The sequence below is a fragment of the Mytilus californianus genome, unplaced genomic scaffold (genome assembly GCF_021869535.1).
Source record: "Mytilus californianus isolate M0D057914Y unplaced genomic scaffold, xbMytCali1.0.p SCAF_3, whole genome shotgun sequence".
Classification (NCBI taxonomy): Eukaryota; Metazoa; Mollusca; class Bivalvia; order Mytilida; family Mytilidae; genus Mytilus; species Mytilus californianus.
The window spans coordinates 17705726-17733203 of record NW_026262679.1 but is presented as its reverse complement, the minus strand read 5'-3'; the positions used below and the strand labels follow the sequence as shown (position 1 = coordinate 17733203).

The window sequence follows — 27478 nt, the reverse complement described above, 5'->3', positions numbered from 1 at the left end:
TGTTAAAGAACAAAGAAAAAAAAATTATTTTATTGAGTAAAACACTTTTAATATTCTGATATGATTTTCTTTTGGACAGTTTTAATACATGTAAAATTGGTTAACTGTAAAGCATGATGACATAATCAAACAGACGCTGTGTTCTACTGAAGATTTGAAAAAGGTATTTAAAAAAAGGACCCAACCTGACAAATATATATATGCACAAGGTTACTATGATGAAAGAAAATCACATTTTGTCATAACATGACCTTTTTATTGCTTACTATACAGTATGAGTTTTGCTCATTATTGAAGGCTGTAAAAGAACCTGTAATTGTTCACATCTTTGTCCTTAGGTCCTGATGGATAGTTGTCTCATTTGAAATCATACCAAAACTTTTAATGCATGTTCACTGAGCTTGGAATCATTTGTTCATTGTAATTTCTGCAATGTTAAACCTATATATTTTTTCTCATCAACAAAAACATAAAACCAATTTCTGAATTCTACAGTTATGATAGTTCTATAAAGCAATACATATATTTCTATTTGTTTGATAGAATTGTGGAGCACATTTTGTACTTTTCTGTGGTTTGTCATATTAAACTTTAAATGACACCAAACAGCCTTAACTAACAACAAACTTTCACCATCACATCATATTATAAACCTACAGTGAGGTAGATTTGGATGAGATCCTATCCTTCGTACACCTGCTACAGGTCTTCTCAGAATCTGTCAAATAGATATAAAACAATATAAGTATCTATACAGATTATAATGTTGTCTGTAGTTGTATAAGAATTGAATATTTTTCATACTTTACCATACTACATGCATTAGGTTTTCAGGGGAGGTAGAATTTCGTTATTTGAAATTAACAAATGTCTGAAAATTACATAATATAGTTTGTTTCTGACTTCAATTCTGAAGCCAAAAACATAGTCAGTATAACAGAAATTAACATAAGATATAATAACTGTAAACCTTTTGAAAACTTAATACCATACAAAAACCTGATTGAAATGTTGTCTAAACCTTGTTTTACTATTATAGACATGCAGTACCTGAGAAAAAGAGGGTAAACAAAAATCTGAAAATCTAATAAAAAACTGTTGTTCAAAAATAGGCTGACCAATATTTTCTAATGATTTTCTCAATATTATCTACCGTGGTAACTCAAATAATTTCAGTGCTCTTTATTAGTCAGTGTCCTCCCAAGATTATAAAGTGATTGTTAGTAAGCACTATATAGCTACTGGATTATTAGAGTTGAATACAATTAAAAGATTATATTTAATTTGACATAACTTTGGACTACTGTTATCCTGTGAAATTGTATTACTTTTAACCAATAGTTTAAACTTCAACATATAAATGACTTACTAACATTAGATGTTTTATTACTAGTTTAAAAAAGCTATTCCTAAAAACTAATGTCACTATTTAAAACTATAATATGAAACCATTACAATGTATTTCTAATAATACTCCTCCTGAAAAATAGTCCCCAATTTAAACAATTCCTGATTATTGAAATAATACAAGGTTTTAATGAGTGGAAACATTCATTCAAATTTAAAAAGGATCTAAATAAATTGTAACTTATTCTGGATTCCAAATTTGAAAAGGATGTAATGAAAAATGAAAGTGCCATTCTGACCACTACAAAAAGATGATAAACAGACTGACACAGAATGATAGGTCAAAAACAGTATACCCTGCACAACTTTGTTGCATGAGGTATTATAAATAATGCTTGATTGTTGGCCCATTATCGTCTAGGGGTAAATGTTTCATATATATTCAGGAAGATTCATTATAATTAAATTGAAATTGAAATGTCTGGGGATGTTTGGGACTGCTGTTATTAATATTTGGGACTGTTTCGGGCTGATGCTGTGAATATAAGAATGTTTGTGTCTAAAGTGTGAATCTGCACAAATGTTAAGGTCTGATTGTAAATATTAAAAAATGTTTTGGTCTCATGTAGTGAATTTTCAGGGATGTTTGGAGATAAAACTGTGATTTCCTGCAATGAGCTATATCAAAATAACTCTACCCCATGCAGACGTAATGCCCATATAAACCAATTTATAAAAACATGACAAACTGTTTTATCGTCCTTGAGTTTTTTTATATTTTTTCCCCTTTTCAAAACATATTGCCATACTGGTCTTAACTAATTGATTGATTTGCCGTTGATTACTTAATCCTAGTATATATTATTGTATTGCAACCACCTCTGATTTCAGTTTAACTTTAAAATTAAATACTTTCTTCTTGCCTACAATAACTCTAGCATAAATAAGCATGTTTCTGATGACCTTCAAGATGTATTGGACTTTTGTACTTTTGATTCTGTATACTGTAAACATGACTTCAAGGGGATGTGGTGTCTATGATTTCAAGGAGATATGATGTCAGTGAGACGATTAAAGTTCATGATTTTTCGTCACATGGGGTTTCATGTTCTGTCTTTACAATAAAAATAACAAACAACATTATAAAAAGCTTACGGTATGATGAAAAATTGTATAAGACTTAAATATATACTGAACATGTTCCTTAACTAATCCTAAAAATTGTGATTTTAGCCTTTAAAGAAATATTTAAATAGAATAGGTTACTTTTTTGAAATTACAGAAGTTGTGACTGTTTCTCATCAGATAGTACAACATATTTCAAGTCTACAAAAGACGTTCAATAAAATGTTTACCTTAGATTAACCAATTAGTTTGAGAGAATGCATTGAATTATTTGTTTAATATATACATGTATATGATATAATTAAAATGTTGTAACCCTTTTAATATATCCACTATATCCTCTTTTAAAAGTTGAGAGTACAATGTATATGTAATAGATTACAGATTGATTTCATTTTACACATTTCTTGGAAGAACAACAGTTATAGCTATAATGAATCTGTGCATAACAAAAACATTATTAAAAAATAAATAAATTAAGCAACAATTGTAAACGAAGAATAATAAGTATTATTACATTATTAGTATACAACCTTCAATGGTTTGAAAATAAGTTTGTTCAATTATATACTAGGAGACAGATTATTAAAGGAGAAAACAGATAAATAACATGTCTTATTGTATCACTACAGAAATATGTGTCCTTCAAGGACAATAAATTTAGACAATTTTTTTTAGTTATAACCAGATCTTTCTAAACAGGACACATAGGGATTCAATTTTTTTCTATTAAACCTTTCTATAAGACAGGGACTCGATTTATACAAGTAAACTTTATATTAATAAAGAATTTTCCTTTTGTGTTCTGTAACAAGAGATCTGTTTAGTAAGAATCAACTTTACCCAATCAAATCTTGTAAGTCATTATGTTATTGTGTAATGTTTTATGTGATTGTGTAATGTTTTATGTGATTGTGTAATGTTTTATGTGATTGTGTAATGTTTTATGTTATTGTGTAATGTTTTATGTGATTGTGTAATGTTTAAAGTTATTGTGTATTGTTTTATGTTATTGTGTAATGTTTTATGTGATTGTGGAATGTTTTATGTTATTGTGTAATGTTTTATGTGATTGTGAAATGTTTTATGTGATTGTGTAATGTTTAAAGTTATTGTGTATTGTTTTATGTTATTGTGTAATGTTTTATGTTATTGTACATGCGTATTGTTTTATGTTATTTTGTAATGTTTTATGTTATTGCGTATTGTTTTATGTTATTGTGTAATGTTTTATGTTATTGTGTAATGTTTTTACGTTAATATTGAGTTTTATGTTATTGTGTTTTGTTAGCATAGTTACACTACCAATTAGTCATGTTAATATATTGATAATTTAAATGTACTCACAACCAATGGTTCTGGGTAATGGTTTGATATCTAAATATACAACTGATAACTTAGGCCAATTCAACATTTTGTAAAAAGATTTATAACAGAAATATACTCAAAGACAAACTTTGTTGAATAAGTTGTAATCTATTTATGAACTATATAACTTACACCAAGAAAAGCTTTGTTGTAAGTTTTAGAACATAACAATAATATGTGCCAATAGGACTCCATGCTCTGCTCACACAATCACATTTCTATGTTCCATGAACTGCAAAATCTGGCATTAAAATTTTTTAACTGATACAGGAATTACAGATACACAGAGCTGAAAATTTAATAGCTCTTAGTGTTGTAAGTGGGACATAAAAATAAAACCTGTAATGTAAGACAAGACAAACTTTTATGAAACAGACAAACAAAAGTTTAACTCTGGGTATGATCAAGTTTACCATAAAATAACTATGGACAAAGTTGATTGATGGTTTGTAATCTTAGACCCCGTTCATTTTTTTAATCGATTTAAATTTGAATTGATCTAAAATATAAACTGTTAACACAGAGATATGTCTCGCCTTTTTTGTAATTTTGATAATGCAAATTTTGAAATTAAAATAGCAATACTTTAACATGTAAGTTATGCAAATATTCTAAGTCAATGAACTATGACTGAAGGTACATGGCTAAACAATCTTCATGGAAATGAGATGTGCCAGTGCTAATACAACTGCATACCAAATACCATTGACTTATCATAAGTCATTCCCTTTAAACAAACCTAAACACAAACATTAACTTGTAAACTTTAGTCTTAGATACATGATTTTTTTTATTAGTTGTTAGTGGCTTTGAACTAGCTGTCAGTAACTGCGAGTACTCTCAGATCTGTACTTAATGTCTTTTTGTTGTTTGGATGTACAAGTACCCGGCCACATCCACTTGTATTTGTAGTATTTGTATTTTTATCCATCTGATGAGTTAAGCCTCTTTCAACTGATTTTTATAGTTTGTTCTTATGTTGTACTGTTACACAACTGTCCCAGGTTAGGGGGAGGGTTGGGATCCCGCTAACATGTTTAACCCCGCCACATTCTGTATGTATGTGCCTGTCCCAAGTCAGGAGCCTGTAATTCAGTGGTTGTCGTTTGTTTATGTGTTACATATTTGTTATTTGTTAATTTTTTGTACATAAATTAGGTTGTTAGTTTTCTCGTTTGAATTGTTTTACATTGTCATTTCGGGGCCTTTTATAGCTGACTGTACGGTATTGGCTTTGCTCATTGTTGAAGGGCGTACAGTGACCTATAGTTGTTGATTTCTGTGTCATTTGGTCTCTTATGGAGAGTTGTCTCATTGGCAATCATACCACATCTTCTTTTTTATATATAAAAGTTTCAAAGTCAATAAATAAAGGCAACAGTAGTATACCGCTGTTCGAAACTCATAAATCGATAGAGATAAAAACAAATCCGGGTTACAAACTAAAACTGAGGGAAACGCATCAAATATAAGAGGAGAACAACGACACAACAAAAACACAACATTAAAATGTAACACACAGAGAAACGAACTATAATATAACAATGGCCATTTTCCTGACTGAATGAACCAGGATGAGGGGGTGGGGCTATATAATCTCCATGGAAACGAGACTTGCAAATGCCAATACATTTACATACCAAATATCATTGACTTAAAATTAGCAGTTCATCTTAAACTGATCTAATTCAAACTAATACATGTAAACTAAGCAAAAGTTTCAAAGTCAATAGACAATGACTGAGGGGGCAGGGCCAAATATTCTCCATGGAAATGAGATGTGCTAATGCTTATACAACTGCATACCAATTAACATTGACCTACCACTAGTGGTTCCCCATAAACTGACCTAATCACAAACTAATACATTTAAACTAAGCCAAAGTTTCAAAGTCAATAGACCATGACTGAGGAGACAGGGCTAAATAATCTCCATGGAAATGAGATGTGCCAATGCTAATACAATGGCATACCAAATATCATTGACCTACCACTAGTGGTTCACCATAAACTAGACCTAATCACAAACTAATATATTGTTGACGCTGTCGCTGCTGCTGGAAACAGCATACCTTTGTCTCGCTTTTTTACTCCGTCAATGCGAGACAAAAAACAGTTAGTGTTCACATTACTTTAATCCTAACGATCTCTATAGGTCTAATCTGAACCACTAGGTTCACAACTTCACACTACAAGTAAACATGTAACTGATCTGATCTAATTAACCCTAGAACTGTAAACACTGTGTATAAATAAAAATGTTTAATCAAATTAATGTGTTGATACACACCCTAGCAAAAGAATAATGAATGAAGTTATTGTTTCACTTTAATTTCAAATGATGCTACTACTGTTCTACAGTTTTCGTTAATTTTCAAAATAAAATAAAATTAGCAAGGAAGTTACAACATTGTGAAATTCTTTGATTCTTAAAGAGACAAAAACAACAGAAGAAAAGAAGACACAGATTTCAAAAGTTTGTTATGTTCCCTTTCATCTCCTCCTAACTTGATCAGAAGGACTGTTTCCTCGTGAGTCCATGTATCAGACGTTTTATGTTGGTCATCCATTTTGTAATAAATTGCAAGTGTAGTTTTGATTCCATACATGAATACAAATTATTTTTTGATTCAATCTTATTAGTTTAGATCAATCTCTGCATTCACATTTAAAATAAGACCGATTCACTTTAGATCGATTCAAACTTAACTACTAAGGATATTATAATTCTGTTATGTCATTTTGTAAATAAATATTTTAAAAGTATTTGTTTAACAATATTTTTTAAATATATGCTTAGTTAAATTCTTTGTCATGACAGTTAATTAAACTGATCTCACTGCATATTGTAAACAAAATAAATGTGGATAGTGTCCACATGTGGACACAGATGATGCCCCCGCTTGCATATCATATAGTTATAAAGGGACATAACTGAAGAACGGTAAAAGTGAGGCTACCCAATTTTGAACTTGATCTGAGTTTTGTGGTAATAAGCATTGTGTGTAAGTCTCATAACATTTGGTTGAGCCTAACTTAAGTAGAGAACAGAAACTAAAAATTCAGCAATTTTTCTATTTGTAAACACGCATAACTCTAGAACGGTTGTGTATAAGTTTTATAACATTTGGTTGAGACAAACTAAAGTTAGAGAACGCAGCAATTTTTATGTTTATAAAGGGACATAACTCAAGAATGGTAAAAGTGTCGCCACCAAATTTCGTACTTAATCTGAATTATGTAGTAATAAGCATTGTGTATAAGTTTCATAACATTTGGTTGAGGCAAACAAAAGTTAGAAAACGGAAACAAAAAAATTTGTACTTGATCTTAGTTTTGTGGTAATGAATATTGTGTATAGGTTTCATAATGTTTGGTTGGGGCAAACTAAAGTTACAGAATGGAAACTAAAAATTTTGCAATCTTTTGATTTATAAAGGGGCATAACTCAATAATGGTTTAAGTGACACTATCCATATTCAACGTGATCTGTTTTTTATCAGTGGAAGTCAAAATTAAACATTGCATTGTATAAAGCATTGATTGTAGTTGATTCAACTATAATCATGGACAAAGGAAGATAACTCCAATTTTAAAAATTACTTGATATTTATTAGAAAATAAATATTTTGCAATTTTTCCATTTATAAAGGGTTATAACTCTAGAACGGTTAAAGTGACGCCACCAAAATTCAAACTTGATCTGTGTTTTGAGGTAATAAGCATTGTGTATAAGTTTCATAACATTTGGTTGAGGCAAACTTAAGTTAGAGAATGGAAACTAAAAATTTTGGAATTTTTTCGATTTATAAAGGGTCATAACTCTAGAACGCTTAAAGTGACACCACCAAAATTCAAACTTGATCTGTGTTTTGTGGTAATAAGCATTGTGTATAAGTTTCATAACATTTGGTTGAGGCAAACTTAAGTTAGAGAATGGAAACTAAAAATTTGCAATTTTTCGATTTATAAAGGGTCATAACTCTAGAACGCTTTAAGTGACACCACCAAATTTCAATCTTGATCTGTGTTTTGTGGTAATAAGCATTGTGTATAAGTTTCATAACATTTGGTTGAGGCAAACTCAAGTTAGAGAACGGAAACCAATTTTGGGATGTATGTACGTACAGACGGACAAGGGTAAAACTTAATGCCCCAACGCTATAGCTGGGGCATAAAAAAAATTTCAACTTTTGTAAACAACAGGCTAACCTAAAGTTTGACACAAACTGAATAAATATTAATTATATTTATTTAGATGGAGAAAAGTGAATAAATTCCTTGACTTATCCTAAAATAGATTCTATGTTCCTCAAATAGATTTCATGTTCCTCAAATAGATTCTACGTGTTAATTGAAAATGTTCTAAACTTAGTAAATAAGATGTTCTTTATTGTTTTGTTTAACCTGAAAAATCCTTCAAATTTTTCCTTCACCTATCCTCCTACAGTTTCTATGTATGGACAAAAGGTCAAGGACATGAGTGAAAACTGTCTGGTCATAATGAATACAAACTATTTTGGTCTGAATTTAAATATTCAGAAAGCACATTTAAATTTGTGGTGTTCTTTTATAATTCATAAAAGCAACAAAAATTCACTTATGATTTTATTTCATTTAATTTCCTTTCTAATTCAACTCCATAGAAATTTATATTTATTAGTCATTTATAATATATCAATAACTGAATGCATATTTTTTTTACATAGACATGTACATGTATTGGCAAGTCATTAAATATATCTATTGACATCTTATAACCTCTCACCGTATTACTATAATTAACTTTAATTTGCTTTTTTGATGTTTTAGAAGCATATAATTAACGGAAACTACTATAGAGTTAAATGATTTATAGATGATCAAAGGTTTTGAAATGAGGGGGAGTTTCTCGGCTACAATCTCATTGAAGGGCGATGGCAATGAGATGAGATGTAGCTGAGAAACTTCCTCTATAGTGTTGAAAGACCATAGATAATATGTTTATTGCTATTTTCCTAGGCATGCATGACGTTGGCATATGATGTCATCATGTTTTCACTCAACTCGACTGAGAAAAACCATTCATCCTTTAGTACTAGTAGCTTGATATAGAAAATTATAGCACAAAAACATCAAAGCAAAATTTATCAAAAAAGTGATAACTCATTTTAATCAGATTGAAAGTCCCATAAGATTGCAATACTTGTAAAAACAGATCATATACCAAAATCATGGTTGATTGAATGACCTGACAGATTAAACATTGGATGAGTGTTTAATTTTTGGGGTTTGATCTGCAAAAATTGTGTCAGTTGTCAGGTATCAATTTTATAATTTACTGATTCATCCAAAATTGAAAACTGAGATATAAGATACAACAAACATGTAACACAAAATAAAACTATTTTAATTAAAGTAAAACAAATGTGATAAATTGAAAATTTGTACAACATTTTTAAGCTAACACTGACAACAATGAACTACCACAATACAACAGAATTTACCGTTTTAAGCAGACGACGACTTCGGTCCAAAATTTTTTGAGAGAAATGTGGATTGGTTATCCCTGGTATGTGTATACTTTTACCCTAAATAGCCAACGAACATTTTAATGATTAAGTAACAATGAAACTGACAGCTACATGGAGTATGTATCACAAAAATAAGTTATCAATGTATTATACAGACAATCACAATTAATGATATAGTAAAAACCTGACACATTCTTCACACTGGTCCTTTTTTCAATATGCTCTACAGTGGCAATTGTTTAGAACTTCAAAAGGGACCAATTTCATCATTTTTCTCCAGTACTATCAGCAGATCATATATCCATGATACATATATATCCCATGAAAAATTCCAACCTTGTTGATTTATTCTATACTTGTTTCATGGTCTAGATATGCATATAATATTTGCCAGTGGATGTTTAACAAAGAACAATCCATCAAATAGTCAGTTTTTTTGTATAATATTGAAAAAAGCATATTTTTTTTAAGTACTCAATGAGATGAAAGATTTCATAAGATATAAAAATAGAATTTGAACAGATTTATAAAACTTTGTTAAGTTTGTAAGGGGAAACTGGTACAGAGTATTCCAGAGCAGGTATGCTGTAAAGATTCCAACAGAATGGTATCAGAGGACATAATTGTATCAGAGGATATAATTGAGACAGACATTAGAAGAGTGGTTTCAGAGATGTGCTACATACACAGTCAGTATGGTTTCAAAGGATATATGCTAGACACCGTCATTATGGTTACAATGGATATATGCTGGACAGATATTAGCAGAGTGGTTTCAGGTGAGAAATACTAGACACACAGTCAAAAACTTTTGGAGGATATATGCTACACAGACACTATCAACTAGTCTTTTCAGAAGAATTAGGCTAGAAACCAAGTTATAGACATAGACAGTTAGACTGGTTTCAGAGACGATATGCTACACACATTGCCACTTTGGTTACATACGATTTCTGCTAGACAGACACAAGTAGAGTGTTTCAGAGGGGATATGCTAGACACAAAATCCATATGGTTTCAATGGATATGTGCTAGACTGTGAAAACGTATCGAGTGGTTTCAGAGGAGATATGATAGACAAACAATCCAGCATATTTTCAAAGGATATGTGCTAGACAGATGATTGTAGAGTGGTTTCAGATAAGTTATAGACATAGACAGTTAGACTGGTTTCAGAGACGATATGCTACACACATTGCCACTTTGGTTACATACGATTTCTGCTAGACAGACACAAGTAGAGTGTTTCAGAGGGGATATGCTAGACACAAAATCCATATGGTTTCAATGGATATGTGCTAGACTGTGAAAACGTATCGAGTGGTTTCAGAGGAGATATGATAGACAAACAATCCAGCATATTTTCAAAGGATATGTGCTAGACAGATGATTGTAGAGTGGTTTCAGAGAAGATATACTAGACAAACTAGTCAGTAGGTTTCAAAGAATGTGCTCAATCATGTCAACAGATGATTGATGGTAGAGGTTTCAGAGAAAATATGCTAGACAAACATTGGTAGAGTGGTTTCAGAGCAGATATGTTTCACAGCACTGTCAGTCTGGTTTCAGAGGATATGTGCAACACAGACACTGGAAGAATGGCATAGGAGATGTGAGACAGAAAATGTTGGCCACAGAATACAAGTCTCAATACAATATGAAAATCATACACACTCTGATATGTCTAACCACCTTATTTGGTCACAACTGATTAATATGCTGTTACTCTTTCAGATACAGGAATTAAGAAAACATAATTGACCACTGTGAAAAAAAAAAATGTTCACCTTACATGATCTTGCAAACTAAACATTAAGCACAGAACCATAATATTAAGTCAAGGTCAAATGAACCCTGTCTAAACGAACATGTATACTTTACAAAGATTCTATAGACCAAATGTAGTAGAACTTTAACCCACTATAGTAAGTGAAAAATATGGAATAAAAAGGCCTAGAAACTTTTTACAGTTGAACCATGAAAATAAGATAAAGAAACTTCAGAGCATAAAAATACTATACACTTCTCCCATCAGGAAATAGAAAGATGAATACAAATAAGTTATGTAATAGCTTCAGCAGGATAAGCATCCATATGCTACATATTGAAGCACAAAAAAGTTACTTCTTTCCCTCTTTTATCTAATTGAATTGTTTGTTTATTTACATTAAACATTACAGCATGGATTGATTAAAGAAAAACAGGTTTGCCATAAAACACTAAAGCTATTGAAGCCATGCATTATTTCTTCCTATGATGAATTGGTTCTTGGTGATGTGCTTATCTAACAATAAGCTTTATGGAAATAATGATGCATTATGTTATACACTGAGCTTATACATGAACATCACTTGAAACTTTCAATTTTCTCATAAAAAAATTACCCAGGACAAGTGTCTTATCTTCCTTTCTTTCTCTTAATGTATCAGTGGCAGCCTTAATAAAAAAATGAGTAGATCTATCTATGGAGACCAGTCTGCTAACATACAATTCCCACTCTGAGGGAATAATCAACCAATCAAACCATCTTTTCCCACTATTTTATTTTACACAGTAATTTGCCATGTAAAAATCGTCAAATTATTATCAAAACATTTCTTCATTTGAAAAATATTGGAGAGCCAAGCTACCTAATATAAAAATAAGGAGATGTGGTATGATTGCCAATGAGACTGTACGGCCTTCAACAATGAGAAAAACCCATACCGTATGGTCAGCTATAAAAGGCCCTTACATCAAAAATATACGAAACAATTCAACTGAGAAAACTAACGGCCTAATTTATAACAAACCAATTTACGAAAAACAAATATGACAGACATGAACCAATATAAAAAAGAAGATGTGGTATGATTGCCAATGAGACAACTCTCCACAAGAGACCAAATGACACAGAAATTAACAACTATAGGTCACCACTCTGTTTTAGCAAATTAATTCATGAATGAAAGGATCCAATTCAATATTGAAAGTAAGTAAGATAAAATGTCTTTAAAACCAACATGAAAGAAATTTTTTGACAAAACTACAACTACATGAACTAATTAATTATCCTCAGAAATATCTTCAAATTTGGAGGCTTGAAAAGCTGACACCTATGTATGACATATAATACTGGATTTTGAGCAATGCCAGACTACATAGAGATCTTGGGTATTGCCTGACTAGAGAGCATATAGCATGGACTGATATTACTGATGGACTTGGAGCAAAGCTGCACTACTACAAATACTAGCTTACAGAAGGAGTACATATCTATCACTTAAATACTCACTATAGATTTGTTCTATTGGTATAAATAAGATTTTTATTTTCATGGTTTGAAATTTCAAAATTATCATAAAATATAAATAAATTTGACCAAAACAATGGAAGCCTTTGGTTCATTATACTGTATAACATATGAATCTGATAATTGTTTATTTACACTTATGCCAGAAATATCATTTATGTATTTACTTGCTTACTCCTCCACATTATTCTGAATCAGTGTTCTACCCAAACTAAACATCAAGAAATATTAATGTACTTCAATTAACAAACTCATTTTCAGCTGTGCCTTGGTCTCCTTTCTGTTAATTTATGAAACCATTTGAAAGGGTTTAATGCCCACCTATCTATTAATAATTTATATCAGCCTCAATTTTACCCATAGTACAAAACATCATATAATAGCAACAAGGCACCATCTTCTCCTCACAAAGCTAATTTTCATAAACTTAAAAAAATATTATTTTGTTTCAAACATTTTTCTTGAACAAGTTTTCAACAATCAGATGCAAGAGGGTTCAATTTGAAGAGCAGAATTCTTTGAAAAGTAATTCTTAAAAAAGAACATATAATGCCAATTTCTGATATAGAGGCTTGATATTATTGAAATATTTTACTTCTCAAACCCCCAAAAAGGTTTTTTCAAATCAAATGAAAAACCCATCCATGTCTTCTTAAATAACAAAAATGGAGAAATGTAATATCTACTAACAAAAAGAGAGGGTGGTCATCTAAAATGAGTTGAAGAATATAAATGGAATACTCTGGTGAATAGTCTCCTTGGCAATAATATCACATCTCCTTTTTATAATATCTATACTTTCAAATAACACTTGAAAACAAATATATTTCCCATGTTGTTACAAAGTTATACCGTGTTGTGACTCCTGGAGACTTTTTTGTTACAAAGTACACAATATTTACAGTTACAACTTGTCTACTAACCATGTTTGTTGATCTCCCTGTCATGGTTGACTGAACACCCGATGTAGGAGTTGATGCTCCTGTTTGAGGACTTGAGTTTCCTTGAGACTGACCATCTGAATGAGTCTGGACTACATAGAAGTCTACAATCTCTCCAGTTGTACCCTGATCTGGACTGTCAAATAAAATATATAACAATGATTTTGGGACTAGAGTTTTCATGGACCGACCCTATCCATTTATAAGGTGTGGTCATCTGGTTATCACAACCTGATCTTGGCTGTAATATCAATCAAATAACATACATCATGTTTCTTTAATAGTTGCTTAGATTGGGGCCTTAAAGCAGCATTCAAAAAGGTTGTGAAATTATAAAGGTATTTGTCCCACTTTTGAATAAGCAATCATTCCTTCCAAAATATAGTCCATTGACAATATAGTTTCATTATAACTTTTTTTTCTGGAGTTTGAAAATAACTAGAATCATTCATACATACAATGTAGGTCAAAGTTACCAAACATTTTTTACATTACAACCAAAGATGTACCATATTATACTTACTTTTTAAATTGTTCAATATCCATCTCATTTTCATCTTCTAACCAGACTGGTGGGTTAATCACTGGACCAACGTCCAACTCTATGATTTCTTTTTGTGTAGATAATGCTAGACAATTGGAATTAGCCTGTAATGCAAGTTATTCCACAATCAATATGAAATGAGATATTTAGCATTAATAAACATATGAAAAACCAAAATCTGGTAAAGAATCATTCATAGTTTAATGTAAATTGGTGAAGTTTTTAGAGAGTACCTAAAGCCCCTTTTAGTTTAAATCTTATCTTAATGAATGAATTAAGCATGACTTCTTTAAGTATTTCATTGTTCTTTTATATCTTAAATTTCTGATACTGAAGCCTAACCAATGAAATTATGAATTGTCAACAATGAATGAGATATATCTAAGTTGGGTTTTTTATTGCTGTTTTTCCTCCTAGAGTCCTAGTATTGATTACTTCTTGTGGCTACAATGATTCGACGTAAAGCAATCACCAATCAATCAATCAATCTTGTGGCTACAAGACTTTTAATCATGAAATGAATAAAAACAAAAACAAAAATCAAACCTTAACAATTACCTAAATGCAGTGCACTCAGATTAATTTAAGATAGCTATTGGTATAAACATGATAAAGTGAATGTTTAACATAGGTAATAAAGCGTTTGTTTCAATATCACATTAATAAAAAATATATTTAGACAAAGCTGCAACCATCAATCATATTAAATAAATGGCAAGTAAAAATATTTGAGATGTCTATACTATAATAATAATCTTTAATGAAAGGTCTTCTCAACATTACACTTCAAATTTTTACACTTTATATTCTAGGCAAAAAATATATGTTACAACATATATAATTGCAAAGAGAAATAAAATATGCAAGGGCTGTTCTCAAATTCTAAACATCTTTACTTGTTTAAGCAGATAAGTGTGTTGACACAAATTTTGTCATAAATCATTTTTTGTTTCTCCATTTTGTATAGAATCAAAGAAAAACCAAGTAAATTATAATTAATTAAAATCCAATTATAGAACATGCAAAATATAGTACATGCAAATATAAATAAAAGATAGTATCTGATGTTCGTTCATCAATTAACATAAAATAAACTAGACTAGTGCTTTTTTTATTCTTCAATTTTGTATTTTTGTCTATATTTTTTCAGCTTACATAATCCACCCTTACCAAAAAATAAACCATCAAACCATCCAGAAACAAATTGGCTCACTTACATAAACCACTGGGTAACATGTCTGTAAGATGTTATACACAATGTTATATAATACAACTACACTTCCCCTCCCCTAATCCAACTAGTTAGGAACAAAATGTGTGACATGCATTCACAATTGGTAAAATGGTCTGCAAATAGAACTAGTTGTCCTTCACTACAATTTCTCTTCCCTCTTATTTCACTACAATTTTTTTGGACAAGAAAGACAGTCAACATTTTTTGTGTCTTGTGAATTATTTGTATATTTGGCCTTGAAGATAATGTTTGCTGAGAACAGTTTCTGTACATCTATTATCATGATTATAGTTTAAAAGATTACTACAGTAGAAGTTTTACTACAGGTATCACATAAACTTAACATTATCAATGATCCATGAAAATGAGATAGAGGTAAGATAAACTTACCAGTAACATTATCAATGATCCATGAAAATGAGGTAGAGGTAAGATAAACTTAACATTATCAATGATCCATGAATATGAGGTAGAGGTAAGATAAACTTACCGGTAACATTATCAATGATCCATGCAAATGAGTTAGAGGTAAGATAAACTTACCGATAACATTATCAATGATCCATGAAAATGAGGTAAAGGTAAGATAAACTTAACATTATCAATGATCCATGAAAATGAGGTAGAGGTAAGATGAACTAATCCAGACAGACATCTACACCTTACAATCATTCCATGCACCAAATAAAGCTAACCTTTTGCTTATAGTATAAAAAAAGAGACCAAAGTAATTTAGCATTTCATGAAAGAATGATAATTTACTACAATATAAAGCACAAAACTTTTGCTGTGAGAGCCTTGTAACTACTTGGATTAGTAGTATAGGTCCTCTTTTCTCAAAAACATGGTTATTAAATAATTTCTAAATCATTACATTCTAACATGCATGTATGTAAATAACATCCAGCCATTAAAAAAACTAAACTACTCGAACAAATATTAATGTGAAAACCACTGCATGTTAAGCAACCAACAGTCAATCAATTAATGTAAAAATCCTTAGATAGTTTTTCCAAAAGTATAACTTTCTATACAGAACCAAGGTTTTAAGTAGATAAAAGTTGTATTATTTGCTATAAAATATTAGCTGAATTATTTCATCAGGGAAATAATAGAAAGCTCATCAAACAAAGTAACAATATACATCTGGTTATCTTAGTTAGTTTTCATTTTAAAACACTGTTCAGATACAGATGACAGCAATGCTGAACTGGTCATTAGCAATAAACCGTTTCTGTTGATTTAACTGGACAATATTAGTACAAATATATGATTTGTCAGTCCTGACATCATATCAAATCATAGTTCTTTACTTTGCCATCAATGAAAAAAAAACTCTGGATTGGGAAAAACACAGTCATCATGCCATAAGTTCTAGAGATAAAATTAAAGAGGTTTTGATTGATAATTTGTCTGATAAAACATTATGATTGAACATAAATTGAATAAATAGGAATATGGTCAATATATGGTGACTTGAAGCTATTAGAAATACAATATCCTGTTAATAAATTTGCCGGGAGCTGACAAAAGCTAAGTTTCCTTGACTGTCTTCCAAACAGCAAAACTGATGGATGTGGCGACTGACCTATCAACCATAAGTGTGAGTCTTTCAATTTTACAAAAACAAATTATAAGCTGGGTATTCCTTGTTATCCTCTTAATTCAAGCAGGGTTCAAATATTTGTTTTAATTGAAATAATTGAATTCTTTGCATCAACTTTTATTTCAGATATGGAAACATATACAAAATTGATGTTACTATGGTTACAGATACTCTGGTCTACTTTGGGTAGGATGTTAGTGTGAATAGGTTATACTTATACATGTTAGTTAATAATATTAATGTGCAGTGCAGATTACATACTGTTTTCAAATCTTCTATTTCAAAATGGATGAAATTCTGACAAGAGAGAAAGAGGGGTTTAACCATTATATCAAATTACTGTGGATTCATTTATTTTCGTGGGTACCAATTTTCGTGGATTGAAGAAAACTTGCATTTTCGTGGATATTTAATTTCGTGGTTACGGCAAAGTCTGCATATTTCCTTTAGGAAATTTGTAATTCGTTGAACATTTAAATTCGTGGTTCCCCTGTACCCACGTAATCCACGAAAATTGGTATCCAACGAATATTAATGAATCCACAGTAGTTCACCATTTCATGTCACATAATTGGTGAAATCTATATTGTTTTGTCACAATGAAATCTTTGTTCAAACTGGTTTGTATCAGAGTGATCCAGTTTAACAATAACCTTTGAACTTGACTTGTTTTATTAGATATTGGTTGCCTTTAATTTGTCCATATGTCAAATGGAAAAAGATCTGAAAAATTACATAACTTTTATTTTTAGAGAAAAATAGTTGTAAAATATCAATTGTCCTAATTATAAACCATAACAAATACAAAATCTGAAATGTAAGTTAGGATTGAGGAAATAGAGCTAAGCAACCCACAAATCATAGATATCTCCACTCACCTCCCCGTATATACTCTTGTAAGCAATTTTAAAACATCAACATCATATAAACTTCATTCATATTTGACTTATAGCCTTTAACCTCATTTATGTAAATCAAGTCTTTATACCCTCTTAAACTAACAAAATATTTTTTTTCATATTCAAAACGGTACCTTAAAATCCGATGGCAACTGTTAAATGTAAACACCAACTTTGTGAAATAGTTGATCAGGTATTGTCAACAAACATATATGATTTTCCCAGACATTATGTACAAGTATTCAATGCACAAACATGAAGACAAACAATTAAACAATCACATGACCAGATGTCTGCTGATCAAATGAAAAAAGACCTGAAACATCACATAACTTTTATTTTTAGATGAAATTAGTTCTAAAATATCCATTGTCCTGATTATAAATCATAAAAAGCAACAGACAAAAACTTGAAGCACAGATAACTTACTGATCCTTGTATCTTCAACAAAAATAAATTTGAATTCATTCATATTTTGATACACTGATAATAAGAATACAAGGAAACTCCTAAATACATAAATGCTGAATCATGTATCAGTCACTTGCATAACAACTAAAGGATGGAGAGCCTGTGTGAGTCTAATGACTTCTAAATATCATAGATGGCTACCAGAATAATAACAAGAACCATTAAGTATTGGTGGTAGACCTATTTGATCAGCGTTGAGGTTATGAACCTTGATTCTGATAATGGTTCACAAATTAATCATTTCCCAAGAGTTTCATTTCAATTGGTCCTTTAAATGACTTTTTATTGATTTTTTATCACATGTTCTAATTTAGTAGTAACAGACATGAAAGTGGTTGGTGGTAACATAAGACAAACTGTATAAAAATCAGACATGCACCCATGAGATGATTGGAGTCAAATTATATGACAACAATGTTTTCATTGTACAACATATCCAGCATATAGACCGAATAAATGTACTCCCAATTACAATGTTTAGTTACTAATCCCTTATATCACAATATGCTAGTAACTTTATATTTTTTTTATATATTATATACTTGTATGATATTATAATACTTATATTACCACAGAATACTGTTAACATGCTACTGACAAGTAAGTATTTTTGTCATGGACAAATTTCTCCCTCACAACCTTAGTATACCTGTATGCATGTGAATAAGGTATTAAAGTGCAATAGTTGACATATATTAATTTGTCAGTAAAGAAGCTGAAAATAATGCAGTGACTTTTTACCTCCATGTTGTGACCCTGAATTTGTATTGTAAAGTAAATAATATGTTCTTACAAATAAATCATCAAATTTTCCTATTTTTGGGGCTAAACTATTTAAATTTATGTTTTGTCATCTTACAGATGATTTCCCACATCTTCTGTTATTGAAAATAACTTTGCCCTAAGGAAACTGTATCAAATACAGTGTTTATATTAAAGTTAATGGTGATATGAACGGCTGTAGGTCTAAAAAAGTCAAATATCAAAATATATTGTACACCGAGCAGTGAATTGCTGATTCCAACAAGTTTTAGGACAAGTGTTAGATGCAATGATCAACCATGCATGATATGACTGAACAATTTGAATAATATACAGAATGAGTGTGCCATGACAGGGGTGCAATCAGGACTAGGATTCAATCTATTTTGTTAGCTTAACAATAGTCAATGTCTAGGCCTACCTGATTGATCGCAAAGGCTGTTATAATATCTTGTTCTTTGTGGATTATTTTCATTGGTTCTTTTATTCTGCTGTCTAATGAATCGCTTTGTAGACTTTGTTCTCCCTGTAACATATAGTATATGATGAGCAATGTTAAGTATTTAATTCTACTGGATCCCTATTATGTAATTCTGTTGCATTGGGAAATAGCAATGTAAGGGATAGTTCTATTTCATTAAGACTCTTTTTCATTGTTATTTGTTTCAAAATTTCATTTTTACAATAGATGATAGAAAAAACGGTATAGGAAATAAAAATTACACTCATATATATAGTATGTCACAACTTGAAACTATCCTCTACCATCAGAGATAACATTTTATATCAGCCTAAGTGAGAAATGAGTTCTTAATTAAATACTGTAAACGTTTAAATTTCCCTTGTGTAATAATTTATTCTATTTTCCTCAATACCAATAAAAACAATTCTTCACTCTTAGCCTATTTTATATAACAAAATTTCAAAAACCTGGGAAAGAAGATCCCTCCAGACAGGAAATTCACATATATATTGTGCATACATACTTTTGAATCATGGTGCTGAATTTTTCGTTTACCAAACACATATCTGAGAAATATTTCTTTCAAACATTCTTGTCTTATTAAATGGAACCATAACCTTTTAATAGCTAATGTTGAATTATTATCACTGAAAAACAAGAACAAAATTCTGAAACTAACATTTAACATTGTATATAAATATAGATAAAAAAGATATGTAAGACAAATATCAATGAGACAAAACCTAATAACACAAAACAAAAAATGTTCTTATATGGACAACAGAATTTAGCTGTATCTAGTGATATGCACAGGTGAGGTTGGGTATAGAATAGCTATTTCCTGACAATCTAGTCAGATGATCAATAGAATACAGCTGCTATTCCTCCACTGTGTCTAGAGATATAGACCAATCAAAGTTCTTGTGAGCACTGAAGGGTACTAAAAAATTAAATATGGCATTATGTTAAGCATTGGAAAGCAATAATATGAATTGGTTCAACTAAAATTATGAACAAAGAAAGATAACTCCAATTTTAATACTACTTTAAACAATGACATCATCACTATTATTAGATTTATTCACCATGCACAATTTATATAATTTTCTTGACAAGTATGGTTTACACACACAAATCATTTTGTTACTTGAATATCTGAGTACATATTTCATTGATAAATTTCTTGAAATGTTTGTTGATATGATGTATAGAATGCTGTGCACAAGCACCATGTTTTGTTTATCTCAAAAGTAGTCTGGAAAACTGAAAACTATGAAGCCAGTCTCACAAGGGTTTTGATTGCATGAATGCAATCTTAACCACAAAAATCCGGTCTCTTGACTGTATCTAGTTATATTAAGCACAAGTCAGGTTACCTATAGAATGTGGCAGTGCAAGGACCGCATCTAGTGATGAGTAAGGCAAGTCAGGTACACAATAGAATGTGGCAGTCCCTAGAGTGAATAAAGTGATATATATCAAGTGGAACATAGGATTTGGTTGTTCTCAAACAGAATCTAAGATATAGACAAGTCAATAGATAATGCAGCCTAACTTACATAAATGGTGTATTGTTGGTATTAAGTAGAGCTTGGTACTTGGAATGTGGCTGTCCCTGGACTGTGTCTAATGCAGTGGATGACAAAAACTCATCTGGAGGACCAGAAAACATGTCTAATTTACTCAGCAGCATTTCTAACCACTGTTCTAATGTTTTAAATACAGCATGCATTAATGGTGAACACACTGGTAATTCTGAAAGTAAAAAAAAAATTATCATTAAAAAAAAACAAGGTTTTATAATTTTGAAAACAAACTAGTCCCAAATTCAATTTCACAGAACTCCCAAATCCAGGACATGTATAAAATCTAGAAAACCTACATGTATCAATATCAGGCCATACATTTGTTTATAATAAGGTCTGAAAGGATATAAACAAAGTAGCTTTTTTGTTTTTATGAAGTGCTGATTTGTCTAGGTGCCTATATATATTTGTCTTGATACCCAACTGTCTTTCTTTGATGCCGAAAAGTCCTGGTGGCAATTTGTCCTGGTTCCAAATTGTCTAGAACTCATATCTAGCACTTGGTTGACAGCAGTTATATAGGTGCTATTAATGTTTTTAAAAACTGTATCAGTACATAGAAATAAAGATAGGTATACAGATATAAAGACAGACTAAGACTATTTCGCAATTCTGAATGAGTGATTCAACAGTACAATTACATAATCATTCAGTTAATTCTGTATCAAATAAAGGCAAAAGTGTTCACAGGACAGTAAATTTAATATCAAAATCAATGAAAATAAGTTTAATTACCTGGTAATTCTATACCAATCAATGGAAGGAATGATAGTTACCTGTTAGTTCTATACCAATCAATGGAAGGAATGATAGTTACCTGGTAATTCTATACCTATCAATGGAAGGAATGATAGTTACCTGGTAATTCTATACCAATCACTGGAAGGAATGATAACAGGTTGTTTAGCACCAATTTAACAATTGTATATCTTATTAAGCACCATGAATATGAATTTGGATCGGTATGTTGTTGCACAGCTGAAAAATTTCTACAAAAGAAAACAAAGTAATGTTACTTAATATTGTAATGCCCCCTCTCCCTCCCCACCAAAGTATGAAGGAATACCTGTGGTATGACAGAAGGCATGTAGGCAAAATGAAAAAAAGTCAGACAACTATTGAATTTCTGATGACAGAATGACATACATGTACAAGAGAAATAGTACTATATGCTAGGGGGCATAAAAAGTTTCCCTTAAAGGTCTTACTTATAACAACAGATGTGATTTTCAGGTTATCTATGACAATAATTAATACTTTCAAAATATTGGTTTTCCCTTATGTTTTGTATATTTATATCAAATAGTCTATCATGTATGTAGAATATAGGTATGTATGTTTGCAAAGGTTTGTTTAGTGTGTGAAACAATGTGATAGATCTGTTTTATTCAAACAATGTTTTATAATTCTATGTGACTGTCATACAAGTGAGAGGTTTAGCTAGCTATAAAACCAGGTTTAATCCACCATTTTCTACATAAGGAAATGTCTGTACCAAGTCAGGAATATGACAGTTATTTTCCATTCTTTTGATGTGTTTAAGTTTTTGATTTTGCCATTTGATAAAGGACTTTCCGTTTTGAATTTCTTGGAGTTTGGTATTTTTATTATTTTACTTTTTATGTCTGTTTGATTACAAACAACATGATCATGTTGAAATGTCTGTTTTATTTCTAACAATGTTTTAGGTCTGTTTGAATACCATATACAATGTGATTTGGTATGTTTGATTACAAACTATGAAACAGCTTTATTTGATTAAGAACAATGTGATTTGGTATGTTTGATTACAAATTATGAAATAGCTTTATTTGATTAAGAACAATGTGATAGGTCTGTTTGATTATAAACAATGATTTACTTACAGTGTATCAGGTCTCATTGATGTATCATCATCTTCATTTTCCTCGTCATCATTGTCAAAATCTTCCTCTTCTGATGACAAAGACTCTTCTGAATCATAGTTAAATTCTCCATAACCAGATCCTGTTGTAAATGGCTGAAAAATATCAAACTGAATAAACAACTCTTATTTCAAATTGTTATGTGTAATAATGGTAAATTTTCATTTGTTGTGCAATTAATAAAGCAAAAATTAAATCAATTTTGGCATCAGTCTTCATATGATTGGAATCTTCTGTTGTATGGTGGTAGTTTTTTGCACTGCTTATTTATGAACTTTTGTATTCTATATTGATGTGTACCATAACTGTAATAATTTTGAGATGTTCAACAGCAGGAACACCTAAAAAAATTGGGTAAAAAATCTATTTTATTCTTACCTCAAAAATGCCTAAAAAACTGAAAAGGGCAGCCATGAAAGCATATTCTTTTATCCATATTTCCAACATTGTATAACAAACCGATTTTGTATCAAATTTTCAAGGAAAAGTTAATGTTAGATCTCTCTTGTATTATATGCCCTTAAATAATCAGTCAGATCCTGTGTAAAAACAGGACACACTCCAGCCATCTTGGAGGACTTTACTGTGTATTGGCAAACCACACCAAGATATCAGCTCAATGTAAAACTTCTTGTACTACCAACAAAATTATACAATATAATTCTGCTGGACCTTTTCATCAAGTTATCAATATTTATTTATTCTGACACTGTAGAAATTCCTGTAATCATGATCATTAATGAACATGTTTATTTTTTATTTTCAACATGTTAATTTTTCTGTTTAGGTTTTTTGTGTAGGAATACTACATACCTTTGTCATGAAGAATGTGATCATACTGAGTTCTGGTGGTAGAAAAGTTTCTTTGAATGTTGTCTTTTCCTTTGTTGGCACATGTGGACCCAGTACTTTATTATGTAACCTCCGTCTCTGTCTTGACAGTTCATCATCCTCTGCAAAAAAAAAAATAAAAAATCAAAGCACTGTAATCGCTGTAGGACAGGATATTGATAAACAGAATGAAAGTATTTATGACTGGCATCAACTTATTATTATAGTTTATTATACATCTATATGTATCAATAATATATTGTAGTGTATTTACTAGTTTACTTCAAATTTTAACCACCAAAGCCAGTTATTAAAACAATCATGGAGATGAAACACATAATAATACCTAGTTGGCAATGTACATAGATATGTCAACCATCAGCCATTAGAATTCTAATTTAATACCAATATGATGCAAAAAAGCTCTAGACTATAATCAGTTTTTTTTTTTAAATTCCCATTATCCAATTGCCTTTTATTAACAAAAAAGTATAAAACCAAATACCACTTAATAAAAATGCTGTATTCATATCAATAACGAGGAAGAACTTACTCTGCTTGGCTTACGAACCCTGGGCAAAAGGACACGATGTACGAGTTCCAGTGCTGACATATTTTCTTCCAAAACGGGTAAGGTCAAAGCTTGGAAGTGTTACTCATTCGTTCAATTTTTTTTTATCTACATTCTGCCATTTTTACCCCCTAAACCACATAACAACATTACAATCCGTGACACAATTTTACACAATGATCAGTAACTTATTTAGCAAGCACCTTTATGTCACAGACAAAGAGCAGTGACTAAAACCCCAATGACAGTTAAACCCGCATTTCCAGATTCAGTGCATTGATCTGGAATATCAAATTTCCCCAACAATTGGTTTACTGATTGCTGATCTGGATGGAATATAATAACTAGATTATTGTTTGCACCTGTCCTAAGTAAGGAATCTGATGTTCAGTAGTTGTCGCTTGTTGATGTGGTTCATAAGTGTTTCTCGTTTCTCGTTTTTATATAGATTAGACTGTTGGTTTTCCCGTTTGAATGGTTTTACACTAGTAATTTTTGGGGCCTTTAATAGCTTGCTGTGCGGTGTGAGCCAAGGCTCCGTGTTGAAGACCGTACTTTGACCTATAATGGTTTACTTTTATAAATTGTGACTTGGATGGAGAGTTGTCTCATTGGCACTCATACCACATCTTCTTACATCTATATACAGGAAAGACTGAACCTCCTTACAATATATCGATCTGTTATCAGTCTATATCAGTGATACCCTGACATCCTGGTTCAACCTCCTTTTCGCGTCAATAAGCAGTAAGCCAGGGTCCCAGGCTATATCAGGGATAACTTAATAATATTCCTACAGTTTTATCAAAAGGAAACACCATCAAGAATTAAAAAAGAGAACGAAGATACCACGTGCACAATGAAAGTCTAAAAAAACATTGGCGATATATATGGCATTTCATACAGTTGAAACATCCATTTCAAAAGACATGAACAAAATCAGTCAATTTAAGACTTACTCAATAAGCACTATATTTTTTTGTTTTGTCGTTCATCAATTTTAGCCTTTTTTACATATATTTTTAATGTTTCAGAAGAAAAAACGTTCAAAAATGTCCAATTAGCTGTAAATAACCTTTCAGCTTGCTGGATAAGGACAATTATACAAAATTCAGCATTTCTGAAGCAGTTAGCAAATATGCTGTGATGACATAGGGACAGAAAACTTGTCCCAAAAACATAATGGGACAACCAGAAAGGGGTCTTAAATTAAAACTCATAACAACAAAAAAGAGGTCTTAAATTAAAACCCATAACCATTGGCTCACCTGTATCACATGAGTCAATGTCAGTGTGTTCTTTAATATAGAAGGAAATATAAGCATGGTCTAAGGTTTACTCAAAACATTTTGACTTAATTTTATCAGTAGTTACTTTAAAGAGGTTTTTTCCCCTGTTGAATTTCAAGATTTCTTGCGAGATTTTGTTTTCTCTGATTCTTGTCTTCTGTAATTATAACAATTACGCAGAAGCTAATTCAAACTAAATCTCGCAAAAAAAAATTAACCACTTTACAGTATCTTGGTATGCTAATTTAAAAAAAAATAATTGGTCATTAAAAAAAATTAAGCCTGGTAATCAAGAAGGTGACAATAACAATTTCTCATCTTTTAAAAAAAAAAAAAAAAATTTAAACATGTTCAGATATATATAAACCAGACATGCACAAAAGCCTGTCTTACACATGTGGATACTTTTTCAAACTATATCCCCATTCTCCTATTTTTCATCTCATCATCGTCTCACTTATATATATTAGGTGTACTTGATGTAATAAAGACTATAAATTGACTTACATGGCATTTCATCCAAATAAAACATATAAAGTTTATTAGCGTAAATTTCATCAAGTTAGTTAATGTATTACCTGTTGATAAAGGCATGTAAAAATGAGTTTTTCCTACATGTTCAAGACTGTTAGAGTTAATGCCTTAGCTACTAGAAAATGGAAGTTTTTGGTTAAGAAAATATTCTATCAGAGAAAGTGTAATTTTCATGAGCAAAAGTACTATTAGTGATAACTTGAAACCTGTTCTACTTTTCTAACCTTACTATGTATTATGAGGTCACAATGTCCATGTGGACACTTTAAGGGTGACCTTATCATATGTTCTCCCTTAAAGTGTATACACAAAGTAAAGTTATCCTTGTAGAAAATGTACTTTTCTCTATCCCTCCTGATGTTAAAAGTACTTACGAGGTAATGGTGTCCCTGACGACAGTTTTAGAGCTGTTTTAACTCCTCCCCCAAACAAAGCTGCCCATAACTGTTGGTGGAATCTATGTGCTACCAGCCTGTACAACATATGGCAATCATATGCTGCCAGGGCATTGACTAGAAGGCTGATATAGACAGCTATCATGGACTCACATAGGAGGATGTTTAACTTAGGTGCTACCTCATCTTTTTCTCTGGCTAACAGCACTCTTAGAGATGTCACACCTGAAATAAAGAAGGACTTCCGCTGCATTTGTTTGCACGTGTCCTAAGTCAGGAACCTGATGTTCAGTGGTTGTAGTTTGTTGATGTGGTTCATAAGTGTTTCTAGTTTTTTATATAGATTAGACCGTTGGTTTTCCTGTTTCAATGGTTTTACACTAGTCATTTTTGGGGCCCTTTATAGCTTGCTGTTCGGTGTGAGCCAAGTCTCCGTGTTGAAGGCCATACTTTGACCTATAATGGTTTACTTTTACAAAGTGTGACTTGGATGGAGAGTTGTCTCATTTGCACTCATACCACATCTTCTTATATCTATAGATTATAACAGCTACAATTGACTCAAAAAAGTTGACATCTATTCACATGAGTTATTTAATCCCACCTAACAGCATTATTTTACACAAGCTATCACAGGAAAAGACAATTTAAGAGCTTACCACCTTACCTTGCAAAATGACATTGTTTAAGTGGTTATATTCTCTCATTTTTTTTTAATATAGCGCTAAAACTAAGTTAAATTTATGTAAAATGAACATGCATAGCAAAGAACAAATCAATTAGGATGATTTCAATATATGTAT

At 31.0% G+C, this 27478-nt stretch overlaps 1 protein-coding gene across 2 annotated transcripts in view; it reads right to left on the bottom strand.

The window, feature by feature from the left end:
* The window catches only part of LOC127734032 (dmX-like protein 2), a 132442-nt gene that overhangs the window by 20615 nt on the left and 84349 nt on the right, over window positions 1-27478 (bottom strand). The window contains exons 30-42 of one of the 2 annotated variants that reach the window (XM_052243591.1): window positions 26655-26900; window positions 23869-24008; window positions 23017-23150; window positions 22010-22140; window positions 21125-21320; window positions 20089-20212; window positions 19524-19628; window positions 19082-19096; window positions 17232-17267; window positions 14110-14234; window positions 13569-13722; window positions 3820-3849; window positions 658-718 (exon numbers count right to left, since the gene is read on the bottom strand). In XM_052243591.1, the coding sequence (XP_052099551.1) occupies window positions 658-718; window positions 3820-3849; window positions 13569-13722; window positions 14110-14234; window positions 17232-17267; window positions 19082-19096; window positions 19524-19628; window positions 20089-20212; window positions 21125-21320; window positions 22010-22140; window positions 23017-23150; window positions 23869-24008; window positions 26655-26900 (1497 nt within the window). Of the gene's footprint in view, window positions 1-657; window positions 719-3819; window positions 3850-9326; window positions 9411-13568; window positions 13723-14109; window positions 14235-17231; window positions 17268-19081; window positions 19097-19523; window positions 19629-20088; window positions 20213-21124; window positions 21321-22009; window positions 22141-23016; window positions 23151-23868; window positions 24009-26654; window positions 26901-27478 lie in introns of both variants that reach the window. The other variant, XM_052243590.1, reaches the window with a different exon arrangement.